At 41.3% G+C, this 26,548-nt stretch overlaps 1 protein-coding gene across 2 annotated transcripts; it reads right to left on the bottom strand.

The window, feature by feature from the left end:
* Positions 1–1,374: 1,374 nt before the first annotated feature.
* LOC106605015 (vascular endothelial growth factor A-A) lies at positions 1,375–19,924 on the bottom strand. 2 transcript variants are annotated; one of them, XM_014200230.2, is made up of 7 exons: positions 19,213–19,924; positions 17,874–17,916; positions 12,837–13,033; positions 12,162–12,238; positions 11,603–11,635; positions 4,342–4,473; positions 1,375–2,994 (listed from the first exon to the last, which is right to left on the bottom strand). In XM_014200230.2, the coding sequence occupies exons 1-7, from the start codon at positions 19,279–19,281 to the stop codon at positions 2,973–2,975; spliced, it is 573 nt and encodes a 190-aa protein (XP_014055705.1). In that variant the 5' UTR covers positions 19,282–19,924; the 3' UTR covers positions 1,375–2,972. The 2 variants fall into 2 exon arrangements, with proteins under 2 accessions (XP_014055705.1, XP_014055707.1); XM_014200232.2 differs by lacking the exon at positions 4,342–4,473.
* Between the last annotated feature and the right edge of the window lie 6,624 nt (positions 19,925–26,548).

The following is a 26,548-nucleotide window of genomic DNA, read 5'->3' as shown; positions in this document are numbered from 1 at the left end:
TAACCACATAGTCATTTGTACTTTTGGATTCTAATTAGAGAGGTTCGGTTTAAAATCACAAACCACTCATGGACAAAAAAAACTCCACTGTTTCAGAGATTCTTTGTGAACAATTTGGGTAAATTATTTGAAATATAGCACAAAGTCAATGCTTGGTTCTGACATTAATGGGGAGTTTATTTTCTTCTCCTCTGTTGTTCATTGTAAGTTATTGTGTTGAGGTGTTGACCACTTAACCAAGGGCTATAGTGCTATAGCGTGATTGTAATGTAAAGGCAATGTTTACAAGAACTGCATTCACGGTAAACACTGCATATGTTGGCTCAATCGGAAATTACCTTTACATTTCAATCACGCTATAGCACGGAACTTCTGCGATACGGATTGAATCGAACCCCAAGTGAATCTATCACTTTTTTATGTACATCTGCCATTCATGTACTGTTAAGTATGAATAGATCAAAACCTTTTGTGGCTTCTTTTGTTAAAATGTTAATTTTATGGTTTAAGCACCAGTTGGACCTACTTTGATCATGCAAAGGACCATGAGACCTATGGTTCCATTTGGGGCATTGTGGAAAAAATGTCAACTTCCAGGAACTGTATTGCACTTTGTACTGCACTTTGTATTGCATCAGTGCTTAATGTAATGTAATTTCTGAATCTTTATGAATGTAGGCCTATATACAGGCAACTGCCAAAATAATGGAAACACTTGAGTACAGTAAATGAGGGATACAAAGTATATTGAAAGCAGGTGCTTTCACACAGGTGTGGTTTCTGAGTTAATTAAGCAATTAGCATCCCATTATGCTTAGGGTCATGCTGGGCAGGCCATTATTTCAGCCATTATTTTGGAAACCATGGCTATGCCCCCATAGGATGACAATGCCCCCATCCACAGGTCACTGAATGGTTTGATGAGCATGAAAACGATGTAATGGTTGTCATTCACCAGGTCTCAACTCAATTAAATACTTATGGGAGATTCTGGAGCGGCACCTGAGACAGCGTTTTCCACCACCATCAACCAAATGATGGAATTTTGCATGGAAGAATGGTGTTGCATCCCTCCAATAGAGTTCCAGACAACTGTAGCATCTATGCCAGGGTGCATTGAAGCTGTTGTGGCTTGTGATGGCCCAACGCCCTATTAAGACGCTTTATGTTGGTGTTTCCTTTATTTTGTCAGATACCTGTATGTTGCATTGCATGTATTTTAATGTAGTCTTGTACTCTTATGATGCCTTATCAATTGGCTTAGGAATGATTAATGAAGTAGGATTGTGTTGTATTGTTACTTGATCAAATTATTTTAGATTGATCAAAATGTCAGAGGTAATTTCAAAACAGTTGAAAAGATAGGCTTCCAAAGAGAACTGCATTTTCTGTTTAATAAAAAACAATATATTTTCTAAATAAATATAGTTAATAGTTACACTAAAAACAAAAAAAGATGTTACTATTGTAAAATGGATAATTTTACAGCACCAATAAATATATTAATGTGAAAATATACTAAAAATGTGTCTGTACATGATACAACAAACAAAAAAGCATTTCTGACACTGAAATACAAATAGAATGTTTCTTTTTTTCATAAAAGGGCAGAAAGCATCGTCTCCTTCTAATGCTCCTGGTTCCCCACTATGCCAAGTCCTGTTCTGGCTAATCTGGGCTGGCCAGAGTGTCTCTCACTGTGGAGTTTGCCCAAGATGACCAAGGTTAGTGAGACGCCCTCAGTCCTCCTCATGACGTGTCTTCGGGCACTCAAGTGCAAAAACACATGTCCTGACTCGAGCTTAAAACTGCAACGTTGGCTGTGCGTCTTTTCACAAACATGTTTGTGGCAGGGTTAGTTTGTAACAAAATCAAGACACATGCTACCAGCCCCTCTAGCCCAACAAAACATACAGTATCTCATTTTCAGGAATGTTGAAGTTTTATCTTTCTGTTCTTTTTTTCATTCTTTAAAAAAAAAAAAGAAATACGTCTACAGTTTTCAATGTTTTCCATGGCCAAACAGATTGGTGATAACATTGCCAGGTGAGGAAGTAAAATCAATATCAACCATAACACTGTATATAAATATATAAATTAAATGCACAGAATACTGAAGATATTCTAGCATTATAAATTAGATGTAGTGTACTAGACAAAGGGATATTAGGTAAGTATATACAGATAATTTTTTCCATAATGGACTATTCTTTAATATGTGTGTGCAATTATATCTTTGGAAAACAAATGAAGACATTAAACAAAGCAAATAAAGATCATTGATTTTGACAGTGGTGAGTTGAATGCAACTGTTCCTTGGCGGAAGATGGAATCAAGTTCAGTATTCTCTCGTCTCCATATATACCTACATTTAATATCCCTTTAGAAGTATTCTCACACCGAGTCCTATCTGGTGTTAGTCAATACAGTGGTGACAAAAACTTCACCCCATAGAGGAAGTAGTTCTGCTTTCTGACAGTTCTCTATACCTTCAGAGGTCTGAGGAGAAACATGTTCCCGTTGCACCTCTCAGTGAAGTTATGGTCACAATTTCACTTAGTTTTTATATAGATATATTTAAGATACTCATATCCACAGCAGACCAACATCCAGTGAAGTGTTACATAAAATAAAATGTATTCTGACAAAAACTCTCAGTCCTATCCACGCTCAGGCCCAAACACCCTGGCAACTAAACATTTGTGCCATTCACACTACAGACAGTGGCGCATTCGTTCACTTTATAACGTCTCATTTTTTATAGCAGCAATACACATTGTCATTGTCCTTTTAGAATATATATCTTAGAAATATACAACAGCATGTTGTTATCTCAGTCTCTCTCCATCGTTCTCTCTTGCTCGTTCTTTCTTGCGTTGTAATTTTCTGTCCATCCAGGGAATGCGTTTTCAGGTTTCAAAGTGCTGTGCCAAGAAAATATTCCTTCATTTCATTGTCCCCCTCTCCTCATCTCATCTCCTTGGTTTGTCACATCTGTGGATGACATGACAGACATTAGGTTAGAAGTTGGGCAACAAATCCTCCTCCCAGCAGGGGTGTAGCCTTGAGCAAATCACATCACCGCAAATGTGGAAAACTCCTGCAGCCCCTCCCTCTTCCTCCCCTGACCAATTGGAATCATGTCCCTGGCCACCCCACTCATGTGTGGTTCTCTAAATCCAGCACACTGTGTGGGGGGCCCCTAAGGTTCAAAGGTCAGGGATGTATATAGTAGTGTCAAGGGAGGTCATCAACACAGGGCCTTGTGGGAGTTTCACCGGAAGCAGTCAGATCTCCATTGGGCCACTGACTGAATACAGCCGTTATTTGCAACCAATGGAGATGGCGTTTTAATCCCTGATTAGTAATTGAGTTTAGGGCTTCGCCTCGTAGGAGTTATGAGTAGCACAGTTAGAAATGAGCAGCATGGACACCAGCTCTACCTTCACTCAATTAAGAGCCTGTTCGTTCACAGTTACGAACCAAGGGAAACACTTTCCCTTTGAGTGTTAGTGTCATGCATGATTTAGTTCTGTCTTGAGTCCTGTACTGTGCTGACTTATAAACATGTCTGTTCATTTGTGTGATCAAGACTGGTCGAAGTTAAAAACAACAATGGATGCTAAAATTCCCCTCCTACGCAGGTGGTTATATATATCCATGTAGTGATGGGAAAGAGATAAGGAGACTATGTTGGGAGATGATAAGTCGGTCAGAATAAATGGGCATTACTACAGACTGACCCAATATGGTGCGGACTCTCTCACACACACACACACATCTTGCTTAGTGCTAGAATTTATTTATACACACACACACACACACACACACACACACACACACACACACACACACACACACACACACACACACACACACACACACACACACACACACACACACACACACACACACACACACACACACACACACACACACACACACACACACACACACACACACACACACACACACACACACACACACACACATTCATTTAAAGGGAATCTAAAGTGAGAAACGGGCTGTTTTTTGTGTATTGTCTAGTTTAAGTGTCTACACTATACTAGCTATAATATACTACCTTTATAGAACACACGATAGAGTATCAGAATATTACGTACGACAACAGACAATACAAACACACTTACAAGCAAACATAGTCCCACACAATTCTCTATACAAACAAAAACATATTCTATAAGCAAGTGAGAAGCATGCATTTCTCAGCAGGAGAAAAAAAAATCAAGCAAATGACAGAAGTGCAAACAGGTGGATGGATGTAGATGAACGGAGTATAGATCAAGTCACGTTGTTTATCATAATATTTCGTAAACAAACCTGCAAGTTCTTTCGTTTAACTCAAGTTGTCTGGACTTGCAGTCTAATTGTGTGAATTTGCAGGAACATTTACAGGTGAGAGGGTCCTGCACAAACAAGCGCTTTCTTCTCTCTGAGCAAGGCTCACAGTGGCTGCAAGAGAAGCAAAAAGGGAGAGAGAGAGAGAGGTCTAAGCTATAGAGCATATCCAGCTATAGAGCCCCCGCCCCAACATTGGACGAACATTTGAGCAATATTAGCTCAATACTTCTGCAGCCGCTGGGTGGTGTAAAGGTTGTTTGAGGTTGTGGAGCATTGTGATCGGGTTAGAAAGAGAGCACATGTAAAGACTTTTCTACACACATGGGCCTCATCATGCTTGCATACACTCACACACTCATTCATCCTCTCTAATAGCATGACAAGCACATGTGTGATTGGGTCTATGAGAAGCAACATTGAATGAGAACATTTGCACTTATACACACATGATCCTGTATACACACACACAAAACAGGTGCATGTGATAAGGTAAAGGCCACAGCAGAAACACATAGCATTTGCTTCCCGATCCATCCAATGACATGCTCACAAGGGAGCAGCCATCTTTAAAAACCCATCCCTCCCAAAATCTGTCTATATTTCCCACTACAATTACCCTACAGACATGCTCACATGATTGCCACAAACTAATGGGATGTTAGGATGACAGAATGATGGCTTGGCTGAGTAAGCGCAGGCTCAAGCACAATGTAAGGATTATAAAATACAGATCAAAGACAATCTAATCGTATTATTTTCACTAGCCTAGTTTAAGGTCAAAGTAGATGCCATCGCTGGTGCTTAAAGATGCAGTATCTTTTATGGAGGTGAACATGTGAGACAAAACAAGGACAGAGACAGGGGAGTGCTGTGATGCACCAGACGAGATGAAGCTACGGTTTGTCTCAGACAACTCAGTTGGCCGTATTTCTACTAGCTATGTGAGGTCAGATCACGTCTACGTCACGTTCAAGACCTTCCCGTCTAAAAGCATGAACAAAGCAACCCTTTTCAGGGGTACCACTCAAGGTGACAATAACTCTAATCAAACATGAACTGAGCCAAGCCTGTCTGTACTTAAAGTAACCACACCAATTGGCACTATTGTGGTAGAAATTTAAGACAATAGTGTTGGTTCATCCACCTATCTGCTAAAACAAAAGGCAACAGAGAAACAGAGAACAAACTTCTAGCAGCATGTAGACTCAACATGGCATCGACCCTGCTGCCATGGATTAGTGAGGGGGTGGTAGACAGCCATGCTTCATACAGACATCATCATTACCTGACAGTTCTCACTCACGTCAACTTCACATTACTGCCCTCGCCATGGACTTAAGTACGTACGCCAGACAAAAAAAAGGTTTCTTAAAAAAAAATGGAGCCTCCTCATGCCAAACAAAAAGAGGTTTGCGTCTTACAAGATACAAACAAGTTCCTCCAAAATCAAGCCAACCATCAAGAGAGACATAGTGCCCATGTGCAGACATGCCACAGAAGAGGCGCTGGCATAGGCCTCAGACCTCATCGTGCCAGTGTCTCTCTCTTTCTTTCTCTTTTGGTCATTGCCCCTAGAAAATAGAGAACAGGGCAAAAGAGAAAAGACACCTAAGTGGAGGCAGGGACAATCATACAGAGTTCAATCAATAGAGTTTAGGCCAAAGAGGAGACAATCAATCAAGTCGGGCATCTCCCTTCTAATCTAGTCTCCTCATTAGTAGTGGGATCGATCCCTGTTTGAACATGTGTGTGTCTCAATTTAAATGCGTGTGTCAATGTAAATACATCCACTGTTGCCTTTGTAAATCAGTCTATGCATATCAAGAGTTCTATTTTTGGCTGGCATTAAGGCAGTACTACCATGAAATGCGCTTTAGTTTGCAATTTCGTCATGTAAAAACTAGCTCACTTGCATTTTGCGGCCCTAACGCCAGGTTCGGTAATTTACCCTTCTTATATCAATCAGCACGCTTGCGCTCAGATGGGTGGGGTGGAACATTTTTAGGCGTGTCCTTAAAAACATGATCCAAAGTGCTAATTTCAGGCAGTGCTGATAGGGATATTTAAGACCAACCAAAAGCTGGTTTTAGCGGTAACGCAGTTGGTTATGGCATGAATGTTGACAGCGGAAACTCAGCCTATACAGCAGTGACGCACACTGCCAATATGCGCATGGAACAAGAGTAGCCTAATGTTCCTGTATACTTTGTATATAGAAACATAAAAAAAAACATTTTATTTTATTTGGTTAAAAATCAAGTATAGCCTCCCCTCCACTCAATTAAGGCTTTTTTTTGTCCTGCCCAATGCAATTGTGAAGTAGTCAAGACTGTCGATAAAGGGTTTGGCTCCTGAGACCACCTGGAAATAAATCTTAATCACCAAAGCTTTATTAAAATATAAAGTTTGAAAGGAGTAAAGGAGTGAGCTGACATTCCCTTTTTATCTATGCATTGTAGGTAGGCCCACATTATTTTAGCCATGCAGGTCCCATTTTGGATGTGTGTAAACCCTTCTCCATTATGTGTCATGCCCATCATGAAACAAGAGATGAGAACCTCATTGAATACCGATTAACCTCGTATTTAGAAGTTATCTGTAACAATTGCCTGTTTTCTGTTTCATATGTTCAAAACACAAGCCCTCCCTTAAGCCTACTATAACGAAGGCTGGTTCAACAGCAAGGCGTTTCTTTTTATCCTGCCGATTTTATGATATCATTACATTTTACAATTATTTATTGTTGTTTTAAAAAAAACAAACAGATTGCTTGTTTTTCTTTTAATGTTATTACAACCAATCTTATTAGAATGATTCACCTTCCTGGTTTTATTTGTTTTGTTTAGAATTTGATTATAACTATTCGTTCTCTTTGTAGGCCAAATCAATAATTAATTTAATATTGCTTATTGACAATGTTTGGCATGTCCGTGCTCAGCTAGAATGCAATTTACAGTAGGCCTAGCCCCTAAATGTGAATGCTATTAAGCCATACAATTACTTAGAACAATGTGGACTGCAAATGGGTTAAAGTTAATATATTTAGCAAAGATAGGTCTTCATTTTGTTATTTTGTTTCTGTAAGCAATTTAAGCCACTTAACATATAGCGCTAATGCCTGCACTTATATTTACCATTGCGTTAGGTTTGTTAAAATAGAGCCCCAAGTATGTGTCTAGAGCAGTGGTTCCCAAACCTTTTATAGTTCCGTACCCTTTCAAACATTCAACCTCCAGCTGCGTACCCCCTCTAGCACCTGGGTCAGTGCACTCTCGAATGTTGTTTTTTGCCATCATTGTAAGCCTGCCACACACACACTATATGATACATTTATTAAACATAAGAATGATTGTGAGTTGTCGTCACAACCCGGCTCGTGGGAAGTGACAAAGAGCTCTTATAGGATTAGGGCAAAAATAATAATAATCAATAATTTTGCTCTTTTTTAACCATCTTACATATAAAACCTTAATTGTTCATAGAAAATGGTGAAAAACTCACCACAGGTTAATGAGAAGGGTGTGCTTGAAAGGATGCACATAACTCTGCAATGTTGGGTTGTATTGGAGAGAGCCTCAGTCTTAAATCATTTTCAACACACAGTCTGTGCCCGTATTTAGTTTTCATGCTAGTGAGGGCCGAGAATCCACTCTCACATAGGTACGTGGTTGCAAAGGGCATCAGTGTCTTAACAGTGTGATTTTCTAAGGCAGGATACTCTGAGTGCAGCCCAATCCAGAAATATGGCAGTGCCATCTGATTAAATTCAATATTCACAGAACCACTTGTTACAATTTCGATGAGGCTCTCTTGTTCAGATATCGGTAAGTGGACTGGATGCAGGGCATGAAAGGGATAACGAATCCAGTTGTTTGTTACCTGTGTAATTGCAGACCCAACTCCCTCAGGTGCTTCGCTATATCATATTTGGCATTGTCCGTAAACTTGAGTTAATTTGCACACAAAAAAAATCATACAATGATGGAAAGACCTGTGTGTTGTCCTTGTTAAATGCAGACAGAGAAGCGCTCCAACTTCTTAATCATAGCATCAATTTTGTCCCGCACATTGAATATAGTTATGGAGAGTCCCTGTAATCCTGGATTCAGATCATTCAGGTGAGAAAAAAAAAACATAGGCCAGTCGTGTGAGAAACTCTTCATCATGCAAGCGGTCAGACAAGTGAAAATGATGGTCACTAAAGAAAACTTTAAGCTTGTCTCTCAATTTTAAAAAACGTGTCAATACTTTGCCCCTTGATAACCAGCACACTTCTGTATATTGTAAAAGCATCACATGGTCGCTGCCCATATCATTGCATAATGTAGAAAATACACAAAGGTTCAGGGGCCTTGCTTTAACAAAGTTAACCATTTTCACTGTAGTGTCCAAACCGTCTTTCAAGCTGTCAGGCATTCCCTTGGCAACAAGAGCCTCTCGGTGGATGCTGCAGTGTACCCAAGTGGCGTCAGGAGCAACTGCTTGCACATGCGTTACCACTCAACTATGTCTCCCTGTCATGGTTTTTGCGCCATCAGTAAAGATACCAACACATCTTGACCACAAAAGTCCATTTGATGTCACAAAGCTGTCCAGTACTTAAAAAATATCCTCTCCTGTTGTCCTGGTTTGCAGTGGTTTGCAGAAGAGGGCGTCTTCCTTAATTGAGCCCTCATAAACGTAACGGACATTTACCAGGAGCTGTGCCAGGCCCGCCACGTCTGTTGACTCATCCAGCTGTAACGCATAGAATTCACTGGCTTGTATGCGAAGCAGTAATTGTTCCAAAACATCTACTGCCATGTCACTGATGCGTCGTGAAACACTGTTGTTTGATGAAGACATTGTCTGTATAGTTTTTTTGGCCTTTTCCCCCAGCATTGTCCCAGCCATAGGAAGAACTAAGTCCTCCACAATAGTATGGGGCTTGCCTGTCCTAGCCACTTGGTAGCTCACCATATAAGACACTTCTAGCCCCTTCTTATTAATGCTATCTGTTGCTTTTATACATGTCTTACTACTCGAAAGTCATCTAGATTCTCGCAAAAAAAAACTCCTGTGGCTTATTTTTCAAATTGGCATGTTTTGCTTCTAAATGTCTGCGCAAGAGTGAAGGTTACATTGGGTTGTGAGATAGTACTTTTGCACATATAACACACTGTGGCTGAGGAAAGGCCCTACTCCCAAAATAAGTGAACCACAAATCAATGTAGTTCTCATCATATTTGCACCTCTTCGATGGACCAACGTCCCTGTCTGTTGTTGAGTGCTTTGCCGGGTAAAACTGTCAGTGTCCATGCTAGCTGGGCTAACAATAAATGTAGAATTACTGATGCTAGCATTGGATGTGCTCGTAGAAGCAGAACAACTTGTGTCGTCAACAGGTGTTGTACTGCTGATTGTAGCAGTACTACCAGTAGAGCTGATATGTGTCTCTACTGACTCAGGCCATACTTTTTTTAACCATTTATCAATTTTTGAGCAAATAGAATGAGCAGCAGCTACGTTTGGCTACATACGTTAGTGGAATTCCCATGAGAGAGTAACGGTTAATGTGAATAGATGTTCATTATTTGACTAGGCTACATGTATTTGACATTGTGTTGTTATTTCGCTGAGCACTAGATGGTTTCATTTTATTTTTGGCAGTGAAACGAGGCTACTCAGGCGAGAAAACCTTACCCAAATGTATAGCCCCTTTGGAAAATATAAATGGATTGTTTGAAAATGTGAAGAATAAAATAAAATAATAATCATTAAAACAAATGTAATCTTTGTCGTGCCCCCGACAGCATTGCGCGTGTACCCCAGTTTGGGAAAACCTGGTCTATAGTATTATGTTCAGTATGCATTTGAGTGAATGAGTGAGGGTGTGTCTGAGCTCATGAATGGCCTGTCTTTTCCCTGCACCCCACCCTGGCCTGGCTAGGGTGAGCTGTCTGCCTACGTGCTGGGTGGCAGGCAGAGGTGTGTGTGGCACAGCGCGGGGACAAGGCTCAGCTCAGCCTCATGACAAATGGATTTGATTTAGCCCTCTTAGGTAACTAACATGATCCCATCTCTCCTCCACTGATCCATGGTGCTTTAACCCTGCGTGGTTCTTATCCAATTAAAACAAGGGACATCCTCTGAAGTGCCAGCTGAGGTGGCTAAAGACATGTACACACACGTCTCACACACACACACCCCTGCATCAACACGGACAGTCAGTCCGTTTCCCTCCCTCCACACTGCCTGTAACTAACCACGTCCACTGCGTCTTCATCTCCGGGCTCATCCACTATTTACAACTTTAAAAATAAAAATGGGTTAACTGAATGACACCTGTTGCAATGATTACAGTGTGGAAGTAGCCACGAGGGCCGAGGGTCAGGCATGAGCAACTGGAGCTAAGAAGAAGGCTGCTGGACAGCCCGGCCAGTCGTGGATGGTCTGGCACTAGCTAACTACCTCAACCCAACTCTTACAGCCGCAGAGTAAAGCACTAAACCAACCGCCATAAAACGAACAGACCCTGGCAGGAAGACAAACTGAAACAAACCCCGTAAAAAAAACTATATATCTTATCAGCACCAGTAAAGATAGAGGAGAGAGGCTGTTTTTTCCATAAGGTGTGCTGCTAGTCCTCTAACTCCCACAAGGTGTGAAGGGAACATGGAGAACTAGGCCTCTACCCCCCCCCCCTCGCTATGTTAAAAAGAGAGAGACAGGGCTATGTGGTGTGGTGTAGGAGCCTATGAGGTGCTGATAATCCCAATCACTATTAGAAGGCAACCTAACACTTCCTCTCACCACCCTTTAAAATGATCGACTCAGTCCTATCAGCAGGAGCATGGCAACTGCTGACTTCTCAGTGCAGCAGGGGTAAAAGATAGTGTAGCTTCACCGTTACTATTAGCATTAGCATTAGTGCTACCCCACATTGTTGCCGGTACCACAGTGTCCAGCTGGCTTCTTCTCATCTGCATGTACAGTTGCCAATCAACATGAGGAATACTGAATACTTATTGGTTCGGGAGGATTAGGTCCCAGTCCTCTGTGTTAAGTTAAAGCGTCTGTGGGAACGGGATGATGATTGGTTGGGAAACTGGTCAATCAAAATATTCAGATATTTTGGGGCTGGCAGATAGAGCTGTTTTGACAGTTTGAATATCAGAGTGGGAGCCAAACTGAACACAGACAGCTCCCTCCCCTCATCCCACAAATAACTCAACAATAACAACGCAAAACATGTACTTACTTTTCTTTCTTTGCCTTAACTTCTGGCTTTGGTCTGAAATTAAGAGGAAAATAGAGAACAAAACCTTTAGCTTTATATTTAGCTTTTTATTAAAAGGCCCAGTGCAGTCAAAAACATGATTTCCTATGTTTTATATACATTTTCACACTATGAGGTTGGAATAATACTGTAAAAAAAAAAAAATTATGATAATGCCCTTTTAGTGTAAGAGCTGTTTGAAAAGACCGACTGAAATGTCAGCCTGTTTTGGTGGGATGGAGTTTTGGCCTCAATAATTAGTTAATAGACCAATAAGAAAGAGATTTCGAAATCTCTCTGTCAATAATAGCTAGTTTTCAGTTTTCCCCTCCCTACTCAGAACACTCCCAGACAGTAATAGCAAAATAAGAAGCTATTTGTTTCTTTTTGAAAATGTAAATTGAAAACAATCACAGTAAGGTACTTAATTATTACCCAGAAATGATTTGATATTGAGATAAAAACAGCTGCATTGGACCTTTAACCAGTAAGCAAAACAGTGAAGCCTGAAATCATTATAGACCTGAGAAAAGATTCTTACCTGCATTCACACTTTCGATGTTCTGTGAAACTTAACTGAAAATTATGCTGCGATACTCTCTGTTTCACTTGTATTACCTGTAGAGAAACATAAGAAATGAAACATTAAAATTCACATTGAAAAAGGGTCAATCCCCCCAAACCAAATTCCTCTGCCGCAACATTACTACCTCAGAGATTCTTAGTGAGTGATTGCTCTGACCATTGACAAAGTGGTCACAGTCTGACCACTAGCTAACCGGTCGGTGAAGATAGGCTGACACCATAGCCAGGCATGCGCTGTATCACATTCCTATAGCTTATTCCTTTCCACCCTAGGCTCATGCCAACATTAAGTCCTGACTCCTGACCGTGGCCAAGAAAGACTTCAACCACATAAACAGGGGCGTAAACAGGGTGTGCAAGGGTAAACAAAATAGCTGACATGCCAAGCCCCTGCTGCTTCACTTTTTCCATGGGACAGTGAGAAAAGCAAAGCAAGAGAGAGAGAGACCTAGATAACCAGTGAGAAGAGGAACAGAAGAGAGAAAGGACACAGAGATACGGAAGAGAGAGGGGGTTGTAAGTGATAGGAGATGGAATGAGAGTGAGAGGGGAGAGAGAGAGAGAGAGGAGAGAGAGGGTTTAACAAATCCCCTGTTCACCGGTCCCGGCGAGAATTGGAGTTGGCGCTTACCTCCATGGTAACATTTTTTGTTTCCGTGGGGACACACTCGAGCGCCTCGTCGTTGCAGCATCCGGCGCAGCGCATGAGCACCACACACGAGGGGATGTAGGTGTGCTCAATCTCATCTGGATACTCCTGGAAGATGTCCACCAGCATCTCCCGTGTCCGACACATGCTCTTGTTATACACGTCCATAAACGGGACCACTGCAGGAGGAAGAGCAGAGGGAGAACATCAGTACTGTTTCCTTCTCATCCTCACCGTGCCATAGATAACTGTCAGTAACAGTAAGATTCCTTGAGGAGAAGACAGCAACATCAGTGGCAACCCTACCACAAAACTGCTATACTGTAGAGTACAGCACATCCAACCTCTCCGCTTTGTAAAACTCTCCAAAGCATTCTCTTTCATCCTTCTTTCCTCCCTCATTCCCCAGTTGTGTGCCTTTTTCTCCTTTATCCTAACTCTCCATGCCTCCTCTATTTCCTAGAATCCCCCTGTCATCCCCCCATCTGTTCTGGTTCCACTTGGCAGTGGAAGAGAGTACTTGTGTGCCTTTGTGGTCGTCAAAAGGTACAGGCATTTGTTTCCTGAGTGGTTCCCATTACTAAAGCCAGCTTAGCAGATAAACAAAGCCACATATATATGGCTTCAGATGCAACAAAGCAGACTACTGTGCTGACAAGGGTCTTAATGTCCCCCAGCAAAACAAAACAGTCAAACCTGCGCATGTGCTCACAGCTGTCTAAAGCCCACCTAGGGCTGGGCGATATGGCCAAAATACTATATAACGGTATTTAAAAAAAAAAAATGTTTAAAAAGGACAGTATGGCGGTATTTTTAGTTTTTGAATAAAAAAATTCTACATTTGCTTTATGAGTAGTGAGTGATCCTAGGGTGGCAACACATACATTATAAGTGATTTCAATGGGTCTTTCTCCATTCTTATTGTTTTATACTGTTCAACTTCAACCAAAACAAATTTCAGCAGTTTTATAATTTCTGCATTTCCTGCACTCAATTGCAGTGGTGGAAAAAGTACCCAATTGTCAAACTTGAGTACAAGTAAAGATACCTTAATAGAAAAGTGAAAGTCACCCAGTAAAATACTACTTGAGTAAAAGTCTAAAAGTATTTGGTTTTAAATATACCTGAGTATCAAAAGTAAATTTACTTAAGTAACAAAAGTAAGAGTATAAATCATTTCAAACTCCTTATATTAAGCAAAACAGATGGCACCATGGTATTGTTTTTTTTATTTACAGATAGCCAGAGGCACACTCCAAAACTGTTGGAAGCATGGAAATAGAATGACTATTCTAATTCTATAGTTAGAATATAATAGTGGGCACTTTGAATACAGTGTTGTTTGAGATGACAATTAATTAAAATGCCAAGGAGGAGTTATTGTGACAGGGTAGGAACTAAAGTGTTGATAAGTGTTTCCTAGGGGACCCTATAAGCTTTGGCTACATTGCATGTTCTCTTAGATACTTCATGTAAACAATATATTCTTGCTTTGTATATTCCTCTTTGATTTAGAAGATACTGTTGCACAAACATGCTGATTTAGGTCTACACCATCACTGGTATTATCAGGCAGTAATTAGCTAGCTACGTTTGCTCTTACACAGTACATTTATTAGCTAGCTATAAGCATCAGCGGCTAACAATTAGCATCTCACAAGATTTAGGGCAACTTGTGAAGAAAATACAAACTAGCTGTTTGCTGATGTAAGAAACACAAACTAATCGTGTCATTATAGAACGCTAGTGGATTTATATTAAGAAGCAAAGTGAAAACAGCATTGTTGTTATCAACATTGTTGCATTGACCATGCAGACTGAACGCAAATGTCTCGTGGTTGATTAATGTCAAATGCCCTCCTTGAGTGACAGGGGGCGTGGCTAGGTCTGTGTGGAAAGTGGCGCGGAGAGAGATAACTCAAGAAGCAAGTAAACTATAAAAATTGACATTACACATGGCATATCACATTTAACAAACCAAACATTCAAATACCGGTATAGAAGGTAAAGTAAAAACCCAAAACGGTTCCTGCATCAATTCTGGTATATCATAAAATACGGTATACAGCCCAGCCCTAAACCCATCACACATTCAAACCCACACACAGGGACAACTACAACACATCCACACGTTTAAGCTACATGATCTGAACTCACTCACACATGCCATATACATACAACCCACAATTCCTCAGATGCTGACTAACCCTACCCGTCTCCATCCGAGAATAATCCCCCACCCTCCATCCTATGAACTGGTTTTCCAGCGACCCCGTCCCCCTCCTGACCCCCAGGTCATCCGAGCAGCCCATGACCTCAGGCTGTGCGGTGCCAGGGTTCACCTCTGACATGTGACCCCCGGCAGCCCACCCCTTAACCAGTCGGCCTGGTCAGTTCCGGCCTAATGCTACAACAACATCCTGACACACCACTGCCTGCCGTAGCTGGCTCTGTTACTCCTTCTCAAACCATGCACCGCTGCTGCTAGCCCCTGGATGACCTGCCTGGTCAGCAGATGCAGTGTCCACTACCTCCCTTTATCCCTCCCAGTACCTGCTCTCAGAGGAGAAGCCCAGGCCAGCCTGTAGGCCTGTGGGGGGAGAAAGGCTGTCTGTCTCGCTGCCATAGTCTACAGCCCAAGGTCACCAGCCCAACACGTCTACCTGTGCTGTTCTGGCTCTACGGAGCCCCACAGTCTCCCTCTGCACAGCTGCTGCTTCACACTCTGTCTAGCAGCATTCAAGTACCTAGGCAACATTTGTTTTAATGTGATTGTGTGAGTATGTGTGTGTGTAAGCCCATTAGAGCAAGCTTGACGTCTTAGCCTATGTCATGCACATTTTTCCATGGTAGGCTATGCATCACGTTTTAAAAAGGCAATGCAGTTTTGCCTCCCTGAATTATGTATATATAATTTCCATAATGTAATTGCATGCACAATCATTTTTGGTATGTCATTAAGCCATGCATCAATGTATGGAATTAGCTTATTATACAGCAAGACTCCAATACATTCTATTTAGGTGACAAGTAATATAGCCTCTTCTGACCATGACAACTCCACTTCACAGGAAATATAGAGGAAAATCTGAGGGAAAGCAGACATGTCAAGAATATGTATATTAGAATGAATGCAATATGCTATGGTGCCAGATACACCCTTGTTATATCTATTACATATCCTATAGGATATATCTAAACCCATGCGTAAATCTGTGTGTGAGTTTGTAAATGGTATGCATGTGGAGTATTTCCATTCACCTCACCCTTTGCTCATTAAACATTAGTCACAAAACCTTTCTATGCTCTACAATAGTCATTTGAATGCCAGTCATACTTTGAATAACTGTACTTTTCCATAGTTGAAAATATACTATTAAGTCTATTTGTTCTGTCTCCACAAATTTAAATGTTTTTTATTAACAAATTCAAATTCTGTGTTTGACTATTCTCTAAAAAGTTACTTTTAAAACACTAGGAAATAAACTGTGTTGTTTTAATCAACACCTTGCTTTGTGTATGGGTATGTGAATCATAGATGGGGAGTGCTGGGCTGGACAGAGTTTGCTATACTCTCCTTAAATCGATATTGAAACTCCTTTAGAAGCCTCAGGAAGCTAATCAACACAACAAGGTCCTCAGCCCTGGGGCTGTCCTCGCTATCAATCCCGTCTCATGTGAGAAAGAAAGAAGAAAAGACAACAATGAACAAGGTGAGGGAAGTTGGAGATGCCAGATACCATGGAAACTATGTAGAGTGCCTCCACTAAAGCTGTGTTCGAGAGAAAGAGCAGTGACCCATCGCTGTGATGGCGGAATACTGGTACAATGCTATAGTGAATGGGGAACATGCATGCTTCTACTGGGGCACAAAGGGATGTAGATGGTGCAGGGGAGATGGGATTTAGAGGATATGGATATTCTGTCTCTGTGTATTTTGAGACTGAGTGTGTCTTAGTGAGAGTATGTTTTGAGGGGCAGTATTGTTGACATGTGGGACTGTGTGTGTGTGAACTGAAGTGAGAGAGGGTGGAGGTTCTCTGTATTTCGCTCTCTCTCTCTCTGTGTGCGTGCGTGCGAAATGAAGGTCAAAAGCCGCTCACAGGTGTCAGAGAAGAGGAATGGAGTCGCTGCCCTTGTGCTGAGAATAACAAACAACCACATTTCAATTCCTGTGTTTTCTTTGCTGAGGACCAGTCCCTGACGTATCACAGTGAATAACCTGTCTGTATCCACTATTGACTAACATGACTAGCCTTGAACACAGCTAACAAGTGAAACACACTCTGTCCCTGTCAATAAACAAACATAACCATGCATACAGAAATGCTTTTGTCCAATATAAATGATACAATCTGACCATGTGTTTGCCATGTTCCCAAATCACAAGAGGAGAGAAAAAGGCTAAATAAAACATGAATTCAGCAGTGGCCTTGAATTCATGCAGTAACCTTGTCTGTTAACATATAGAAGACTATTTGGATCAGACACACTTATATTGTCCCGTGTGGCTCAGTTGGTAGAGCATGGTGTTTGCAACGCCAGGGTTGTGGGTTTGATTCCCACGGGGGACCAGTACGGGAAAAATAATGTATGAAATGTATGCATTCACTACTGTAAGTTGCTCTGGATAAGAGCATCTGCTAAATGACTAAAATGTCATTCCAAAGTCCCAAGTAAAGCCTTTCACTCAGGGACTCACCACTAAGACTTCAATATAGTACCATGGGGTCCTATATGATACTCATATACTCTCACTGATAGAGAGGGAGCATTGACACAATGTAAAGATTTTGTTATGACAATAGCCATGTGCAAAAGCCATGTGCAACAGCCAATTTGTCAAAAACTCATTTTCATTGAAGGCCTAAACTTGAAAAGTCTGTTCTGGGAAAATTCAGATTCAGAATATGTCCACTAGGTGGCTATACACACACCAAATCCCCCAATAAAGGTAAACACTGAGAATAAACTTCTACAATATTGCACTTGTAATACATTTGTACATTCGGCACTTACCATCATTTTTACTCTTCTCCCCGTTCTTGGGTATGTGGGCTGTCTGTAAAAATGCAAACATGTAAGCCATTAGAGCAAGCTTAACGTCTTATCCATTGTCATGCACATTTTTTCCATGGTAGGCTATGCATCACGTTTTCAAAAGGCAATGCAGTTTTGCTTCTGAATTATGTATATATCATTTCCATAATGTAATTGCATGCACAGTCATTTGTGGTATGTCATTAAGCCATGCATCAATGTATGGAATTAGCTTATTATACAGCAAGACTCCAATACATTCCCCCTTTATTATGACAGCTAGCCTACTTCATTGAATATTTTCCCGCCTATGGGCAAGTGAAGAGAGAAAATGGCATCACAGCAGCGCTCCAGTCACGTTATCACCTGACGTAGACTGTTGCAATAGCACTTCAATATTGCGTGAGAAAGAAGCCGATGTAATGTTATAGATGAAAGACAGTGAGGTGGGTTGCCCATTGTTAGCGTTTACTGGTTGTACTGGATTATCATAAACATTTGAGCTTATGTTTTAATGAACAAGGCCTACGTTTAATAGAAACGGGCTATTATTAGCCTTAAGTACGGAGTGAAATACATGTTGACACTATACCCTCTGTGACCAGCTAGGCTATTCTGTTAGGGGCCAACAGGTTTGCACTATCCTTGCGCTCTCAAGAGACAGGTCGTCTGGACTTTGCTTTTCATTACAGTAGACTAGTCTACAAACGAGAGCAAATACATTGCCAATATTGGAATCAACCCACGGGACACATAGCAATTCAACCTCTTATTCCACGTTGGTTCAATGGAAAGAACGTTGGTTCAACCAGTGTGTGCCCAGTGGGAATAGTGACTAACTATGTTGTCGTGATTTTATTCAATAGGAATCCAATTGAATTAAATCACCACAACATATAGTCGTGATTTTGGATTATGCTAGTGTAATGATGCAACTCATTTCACTTTTAAATCACTCAAAATTCCGATTTAGCCTAGCCTACTATTTTGTTGACATTAATGCCAGGTGTATTGTGCATTTTCAAAACTTATAATAATAGAAAATACAGCATTAATTGGATAGGCATATGACACTTTTTCCTAAAAGGACCAAAATGTATGTCAAACGTCAGGATTAACAATTCAACAGTGGCATAAAACCTCTCTTTAGGCCTATGATTCACAGAAAGTGAATACATTATAAGTGACCTACGGACCTAGCAGCAAGTGACGAGATGTGATCGCCCTTGTCGCTCACTCATTAATGAAACATGAACAGCATTATATTCCTAATTCATCGGACGTATCTGATCCCCTCCGATTTAAATATAATTCTCACCTTAACTGCATACAAATGAAGCTGAAGCAGCACTGCAAATAATAATTGTACAAAACTGCCAATGTTCATGATTGTAATTCCGAAGGTGAGTTGGACAGTTGTACTAAAATTTCAGCTGTCGTTTGGATCAGACACAATAATAAAGAAAAACCACAAAAAAAATTCAACAATTTCTTGATAATCTTGGTTATAGTAAAAATCTAATCCATCCAAACATGGCAGATGTGCCACCTGAGAGGAATCCTTTTTTAATTGTTTTGTATTGCATCCGCCTCTAAGGAATCTCAGAGAATAGCCCCAAAGAAAGGTAACATCCAAAATGCGTCGGTCATCCGGAGACTCTTCCAAGATTTCTATTCTACATCCACATTAGAAAACCCATAATGGACTGAACATCTCCGTCCTATTATCTGCTCACCAGGATGACAACTTTCACCAACTTCTGAAAGCAACTTTACGCATTGCCTTCACCGTGTGAAAGCGGCGGCTGAGTTATTACAAATTGATCAGAGTGGTGTGAGCGTTTGCCTGTGCAAAGTGATCCGTTAGCATTCCTCCTTGAAACGGTCTCCCTTTCCTTGTCTAGATTTTTAAAATGTATTTTACTATGACTTTGTTTCTCTTCAACGTTTGGACGTCCAGGCGCAAAATAGGGAGAACTTGTCATACACCTCCGTTTCTCGCTCGTGTAGCGCGTTTACTGTTCTATGATCATGAGCTATTGCCTTTAGCAATCGGACGTGTAGGATGACGCTTGCGCTCATTGGCTAGATCACCAATGTGGGCGGTACTGGTTGGCAGGCGAGGGGTGGTGGGCGCGCTTCCATAAAATATTTAACAGTGATGTTCACATGGTGCGATTTGGTGAGTGTTTAAGTCACAACTTTGACGCAAAATATAATACATGACACGTTTAAAGTGGTAAGTATTAAATGTCCAATAGTTAGTTGTGTTGTTGGTGCCTTTCATGTTCTCTTTTTGCCTTTCTGGCTACAGTGAATCATTCAAAAGCTGCAAATAATAGTTTTGTGATAGCCTTTACCATTTTGTGGAAATATTAGAATTTACATACTTTTTATTTTGCAACCAAAGGTTTTTGTATGTTATAAGTATTGGCAAGTGAGACAGTTACCATAAACAATGTGAAAATACCCAATTAGAATCAGGCTAGGCCTAGACTAGTGCAGGAATCGCTTTTGCACCTAAAGTTAACTTCCAGCGCTTGGTGCACACATGTCTTTAGTTCATCAGTTAAACAGAGATTGTAGCCTATATCGGACATTTGAGATGCCTGGATCTCTAAAAAGATACAGAGTACAGTAGGTGAGAATGTTCAGGTATGAAGGAGTGGAGAGGGACTTGCAATGGCCTGGGCTGTATAGTGTTTTGCTCTTGTTATACGACACACAATGCCGAGTTCAGGAATCAAAAAGGGCTCATTCCATAGCCTCATTATCATAGCACTTTCTAGGTGCTGAACGTTGCAAGAAATTGTCCTTATTAGAAAGTAAGTCAAACTTTAATAGGGGGACTGCATGAGTCTGTACGGATGTGATATCACACACACACACACACACACACACACACACACACACACACACACACACACACACACACACACACACACACACACACACACACACACACACACACACACACACACACACACACAGATAGAGCGAGATACAGAGAACCTCCACCCAGTGGCGGTTCTAGACCATTTCAACTGGGGGGGCCAAGCTGGGGCCAGTTGTACTGTTAGAGGGTCCAGTTACATTAGACGTTATTGTTGTCATATTGTTTTCTTCACTGCATTGCAGGCATTAGCAGGCAAAAGACCATGTTCATAATCATCATCGTTGCCACTGTCTAATAACGGATGTAAAAAAAGAATGATAGCAAAAATGAGTTATGTAGAAATTATTTCATACTCCACATTTAGGGGGGTCACAAGGGGGTCCAAAATTGTTGTCACAGTGGCGGGATTCATAGCGAGGACAGCCCCAGGGCTGAGGACCTTGTTGTGTTGATTAGCTTCCTGAGGCTTCTAAAGGAGTTTCAATATTGATTTAATGAGAGTATAGCAAACTCTGTCCAGCCCAGCACTCCCCATCTATGATTCACATACCCATACACAAAGCAACGTGTTGATTAAAACACCACAGTTTATTTCCCCTACATGGATAAGTTATCAGTGTTTTAAAAGTACGTTTTTAGAGAATAGTCAAACACAGAATTAGAATTTGTAAATACAAAATATAATATTTAGATTTGTGGAGACAGAACAAATAGACTTATTAGTATATTTCCAACTATGGAAAAGTACAGTTATTCAAAGTATGACTGGCATTCAAATGACTATTGTAGAGCATAGAAAGGTTTTGTGACTAATGTTTAATGAGCAACGGGTGAGGCGAATGGAAATACTCCACATGCATACCATTTACAAACACTCACACACAGATTTACCCATCTAGCATGGGTTTAGATATATCCTATAGGATATGTAATCGATATAACAAGGGTGTATCTGGCACCATAGCATATTGCATTCATTCTAATATACATATTCTTGACATGTCTGCTTTCCCTCAGATTTTCCTCGATATTTTCTGTGAAGGGGAGTTGTCATTATATGTGCTTGTGTCTGTGGTGGCTACATGTGAATTTGGTCAGAAGAGGCTATATTACTTGTCACCTAAATAGAATCCCAATAAAAGTGAAGTGTTATTTACTCTTCTATGGGATGACTATGGTTTGACCGGCAAGTCACAGGTGCTAATGTATTTCACCCTCTGTTCATTGCACACATACTGTTAACCTGTAGAGGACACTGTGGAGTAATTTGACTCATCATTTATCAGTGAAATAATATGATTTTACAGCAGACAAGAACGTATTTTCATTCAAAACGTGTCCATAGCAAGAAAAGGTACATTTCGCTCTGTTCACATGTTTGGGAATAATATTTACAAGAAGTCAATCTTGTTCTCGCTTGCTCTCGCACTCTCGCTCACATGTGTATTTCAAACTCGCTGCTCTCTGTAAGCACACTATTTTAGTAACATTATTGCCATGTCTCATATGCTTAATCCACTATACGATTAGATGTTACACTTGCTGAGGGAATCTATGAAAAGTAACTTTCTATATGTCTTTGACAAGGAATCTGAGCCTTACATTTTTACATTTTAGTCATTTAGCAGACGCTCTTATCCAGAGCGACTTACAGTAGTGAATGCATACATTTGTTTTTTAAATGTTTTTATTTTATTTTGTTTTAATGTTATTTAAAAAAAAAAATTGTACTGGCCCCCCGTGGGAATCAAACCCACAACCCTGGCGTTGCACACACCATGCTGGCGTTGCAAACACCATGCTCTACCAACTGAGCCCTATGTGTGGGCACATATTGTCCCATCTTAGATGTCTTGTCTAACGGTCTCAGACCTGTTCTTTTTCAAGGTCTCTTCTCCCCTTTTATTTTCTGCCATGGTTATAAGTCTGTTGCTCCTTTTATTACGTATTTGAGAGATTCGATAATCTATGAACTTGTACCAGGTTAAGACACCGAAACTCATGTTTATGCTTATAGAAATCATAATATACAAGTAGTTTGGGTGTTAGGATGATATTAAAATGTTTTCTTCCCCCACCCAATGAATTGCATCAAAACCTCACCTTGCCAAACTTTGTGAGCCTGAAGGTCAAAGCTGAACCACTTCACAACCTTAGGCCATAACCTCTGTCCTTAATCATGAGAGCCGGTCGGAGGCCTATAAGACCTGTCACATGCTTTCTGCAAAAATATTTAGTCTGGACCCAACGTCCAGGGGAGTCACAATGATAACATGTGCATCTGCAGATCAAGACAGGGCTGGGAAACCCATCATACCATGAGTGCAGGGGGAGGAGGAGAAGAGAGGGAGAGAGTAGAGGAATGAAGCATAGGGAGTCCCTCTTCGCTGTGATGTAACCTAAGCCGGAGGACGGAGAGGACTCATCCTGTCCACAGAGCGTCACTCCTTTCGTTTGCGGAGCTTTGACTTTTAATTGAAAGATAACAAGCAGGTGCATTTGCCTCCATAAGAGCCTCCCTGCTTTGTGCTGATTCGACAAAATCTCCTCAGAGTTTTGGGCCAAGAAACTTAATGAGCTTTCTTCCTGTCCCATCAGCGATACACCCACACCAAACACACACACAGAGGCACATGTTTGTGTGTACACAATTCTGTCTGCTGGTTAAGCACACATGCATCCTGAATAATTTACTTGTCAAAGCAGGAGAGTGATATTCAGCATTTGGATCTACCATTAAAAACCACTTGTAATTTAGACCTTCCTGAAACTTAATAATCAGAGGACCTCATCAGAGTCAGAGACTCAAACAAGCAGGACAGTGAATACCCACTACCCAAGATATGTCAACCAGGTAATGTCCATTGAAGAAAATCTCACAAAATTAACACTTATAAAAAAAGAAAATCTACGCCACCTTCACCTTTTGTATAACTACTAAACCCTAATATTAGGATTTTAACACCACAATGGCCACTTAAATGTTTCAAAGACCCCAGCTCTCACATGCAATTATTATCCAATAAGCTGCTCCAGCATAGTCCTTTCTCATTGTCAATAAACCAAGTCTTTATTAATACGTATTACCCATGACTGATCTTCATGTACAGTAGGGTCACACACATCGAAACAGTCAGCTTGACTACCAGCCCTTTGGTTTAAAATCCATTCACCCTCAGTTGAAAACATGGGCCTAAAAGAAGTGATAAGGAATATTAAGGATAAATATGTGAATTGTCCAGACAAGGCAGATGATATGTCACACATTGTTTAATCAGTGGCAATTAGATTATACTAGGGATGAAAAGGCACGCTGGCAGAGCATGCCAAATTTAACTCATTCATACAGATCAGATCATTCTGTACGGACAGAGATCTCATGTAACCTCTGCTAGAAAACTGTCCATTGCAACTTGATCTCACAAGAAACAGTAACATTGTCCAAATCGCAGCAGCCCGAGAAACTGTCACATTCACGATTTGTAAAACCACTAGTATTTACACGAAAGCGCAAGTGGTTAGGACGAAGTTAAGTTTAGGCATGCTAGTGTGTGGTTAAGTTTATACTGCAAGTAGCCTATTCGCAGCCAAGACAAAAAGATAAACACAATCAGAGACTGACTAAAGCAGCACTGCCCCTTCAAGTGTCTCAGCCTGCCTGGCAGGGCTGGTCTAACAAAGCCAAAGCCCCCGGATGGGTGGAATTTCTCAAAGCTGCTAATGAGGACGTTGAAGACTTTGTACCTAGCGGTGGGAATTTCGGTGGGGTGCCCCCACCCAGGTAGCGGCAGTGCTGGCAACACTAGCTGCAGTAACCCATGGGGAGGGGCTCACACTCGGATAATCAGAGGGGGCAAATTATTGTGGCCCTGGTGGCATAAAACAGCGGTCCCCAACCTTTTTTCACCACGTACCGGTCATATAGACCGGTACGGGGGAGGGGGGGTCACGATATGACCGGAAAATCGATTAGGCCTATAAGTTTAGTATAGCCGCTTAATCATAACATTTTTGTTTAAGTCGGTCTAACGACATAAAGAGCATATTTTTCTCTAATGACCATATAATAACAACATTGCAACTCACCATGTCACTGATCAGTGGGAGCCCTGAGCTTATTTCCCGGCAACAAGACGGTCCCATCTAGGGGTGATTGGAGACAGTGACAGTTCCTTATGTCCAGTCTACTCCGTAATTTCATTTTTGTTGTCGTCATTGCGGAAAACCCCGCTTCGCAGAGATAGGATGTTGGAAATGGAAGCAACGTTTTCAGTGCTTTTGTGGCTATTTCAGGATATTCATTTGCAACCTCAAGGAGCTAATCTTCTTCTTGCATGGACATGGACGATTCACCTGGGACCTTCACAAATGGGTCGCGGATCCATTCCTTCACACATCGTGGGTCTTTGGTGGTTGGGAAGTAACGCTCAAACTCCATTGACAGCGAAGCTAGGTGATCTCGTACCAGCTGGGAGAAAGACGGCCCAGTCTCAGTTTCTCCCAAAATCCCCGCTAATGTTTGGAACATGTCAAATATGCTCCTGTCCACTCATCGTCCCCACAGTTCCAGTTTAGCTTTGATTGCAGCCACTTTATCTGCCAACTTAAAGACAGTTGTCATTCTCCCCTGAAGTGACAGATTGAGGTTGTTGAGCAGGTTGAATATGTCGCACAGGTAAGCGAGTTCTGCGACTCATTCCTCGTCATTGAAATGTTCTGCCAGTGGTCACTTTTTTTCTGAAAGAAATCTCTACATTGGCTCTCGTAACTCAAACACTGGCAAGCAATCTCACCCTAGATATCCATCTGACTTCTGTGTATAAGAGAAGGCGTTTGTGCTCTGCGTCCATTTCCTCACAAAGCTGCCCAAACAGATGTGAGTTAAGGGCATGTGCTTTGATGTGACTGATAACTTTAATCTATCAAAATGTTGATTGTTTATAGTTTATTCACCGTTAGTCAGCACCACCACACAAACTATTATTCTGGGTGTGCGCCAGCTCATGTTTTTTAAAAATCTATTGATAACTTTTTAATAAAATCACTCAATACAACGTGACATTTTTCGGCATTCAGGTGCAACCTCTTAACCCAGGCAGTGAAACCAGACAGCCGTCCAGTCATGGCAGCAGCCCTATTCGTGCATACGCCAACACAGAATGACCAATCCAATTTTCCTGACATGTAATCATCCAAAGACTTGAATAGTTCTGCGGCCGTTGTGTTAGTCTGCAGGGACAGCGCACACAACATATCCTCATGCACATCATCCTGAAATATATATCGCACATAAACAAGCAATATTGCCTTGTTGTCGACGTCGGTAGATTCGTCAACCTGGATTGCATACGATGGTGACTCGTTAAACCTCTCTAACAATTGTGCCTCAACGTCCTCCACTATTTCATCAATTCGCCTAGTGACGGTGGTAGCCGAAAGAGGAACCTGTGCTATCTTTTTAGCTGTAGCCTCTCCTAAGAGTTCACGGCAAATGTCCTTAGCATCAGGTAGAATCAACTCCTCGCCAATAGTGAAAGGCTTCTTGGCCTTAGCCATACGGCTAGCCACTAAGTATGTTGCTCTCAGTGCAGCCACGTTTGTTGATGCGGTGGCTTTCAAGACTTTCTTCTGTCCTTCTAGTTCACGTTTCCTTCGCTCAAAGAATTCAACAGGTTTGTCTTTAGGGTGCTTGGATTCGATGTGCCGAAGCAGTTTTGAGGGCTTCATTGCCTCGTTAGATAGCCTATCTCCACATACT

The sequence above is a fragment of the Salmo salar genome, chromosome 05, assembly GCF_965601325.2.
Source record: "Salmo salar chromosome 05, fSalSal1, whole genome shotgun sequence".
Lineage (NCBI taxonomy): Eukaryota > Metazoa > Chordata > Actinopteri > Salmoniformes > Salmonidae > Salmo > Salmo salar.
Note: the sequence above shows the minus strand (reverse complement) of the source record. Positions and strands in the feature narration are given on the sequence as shown.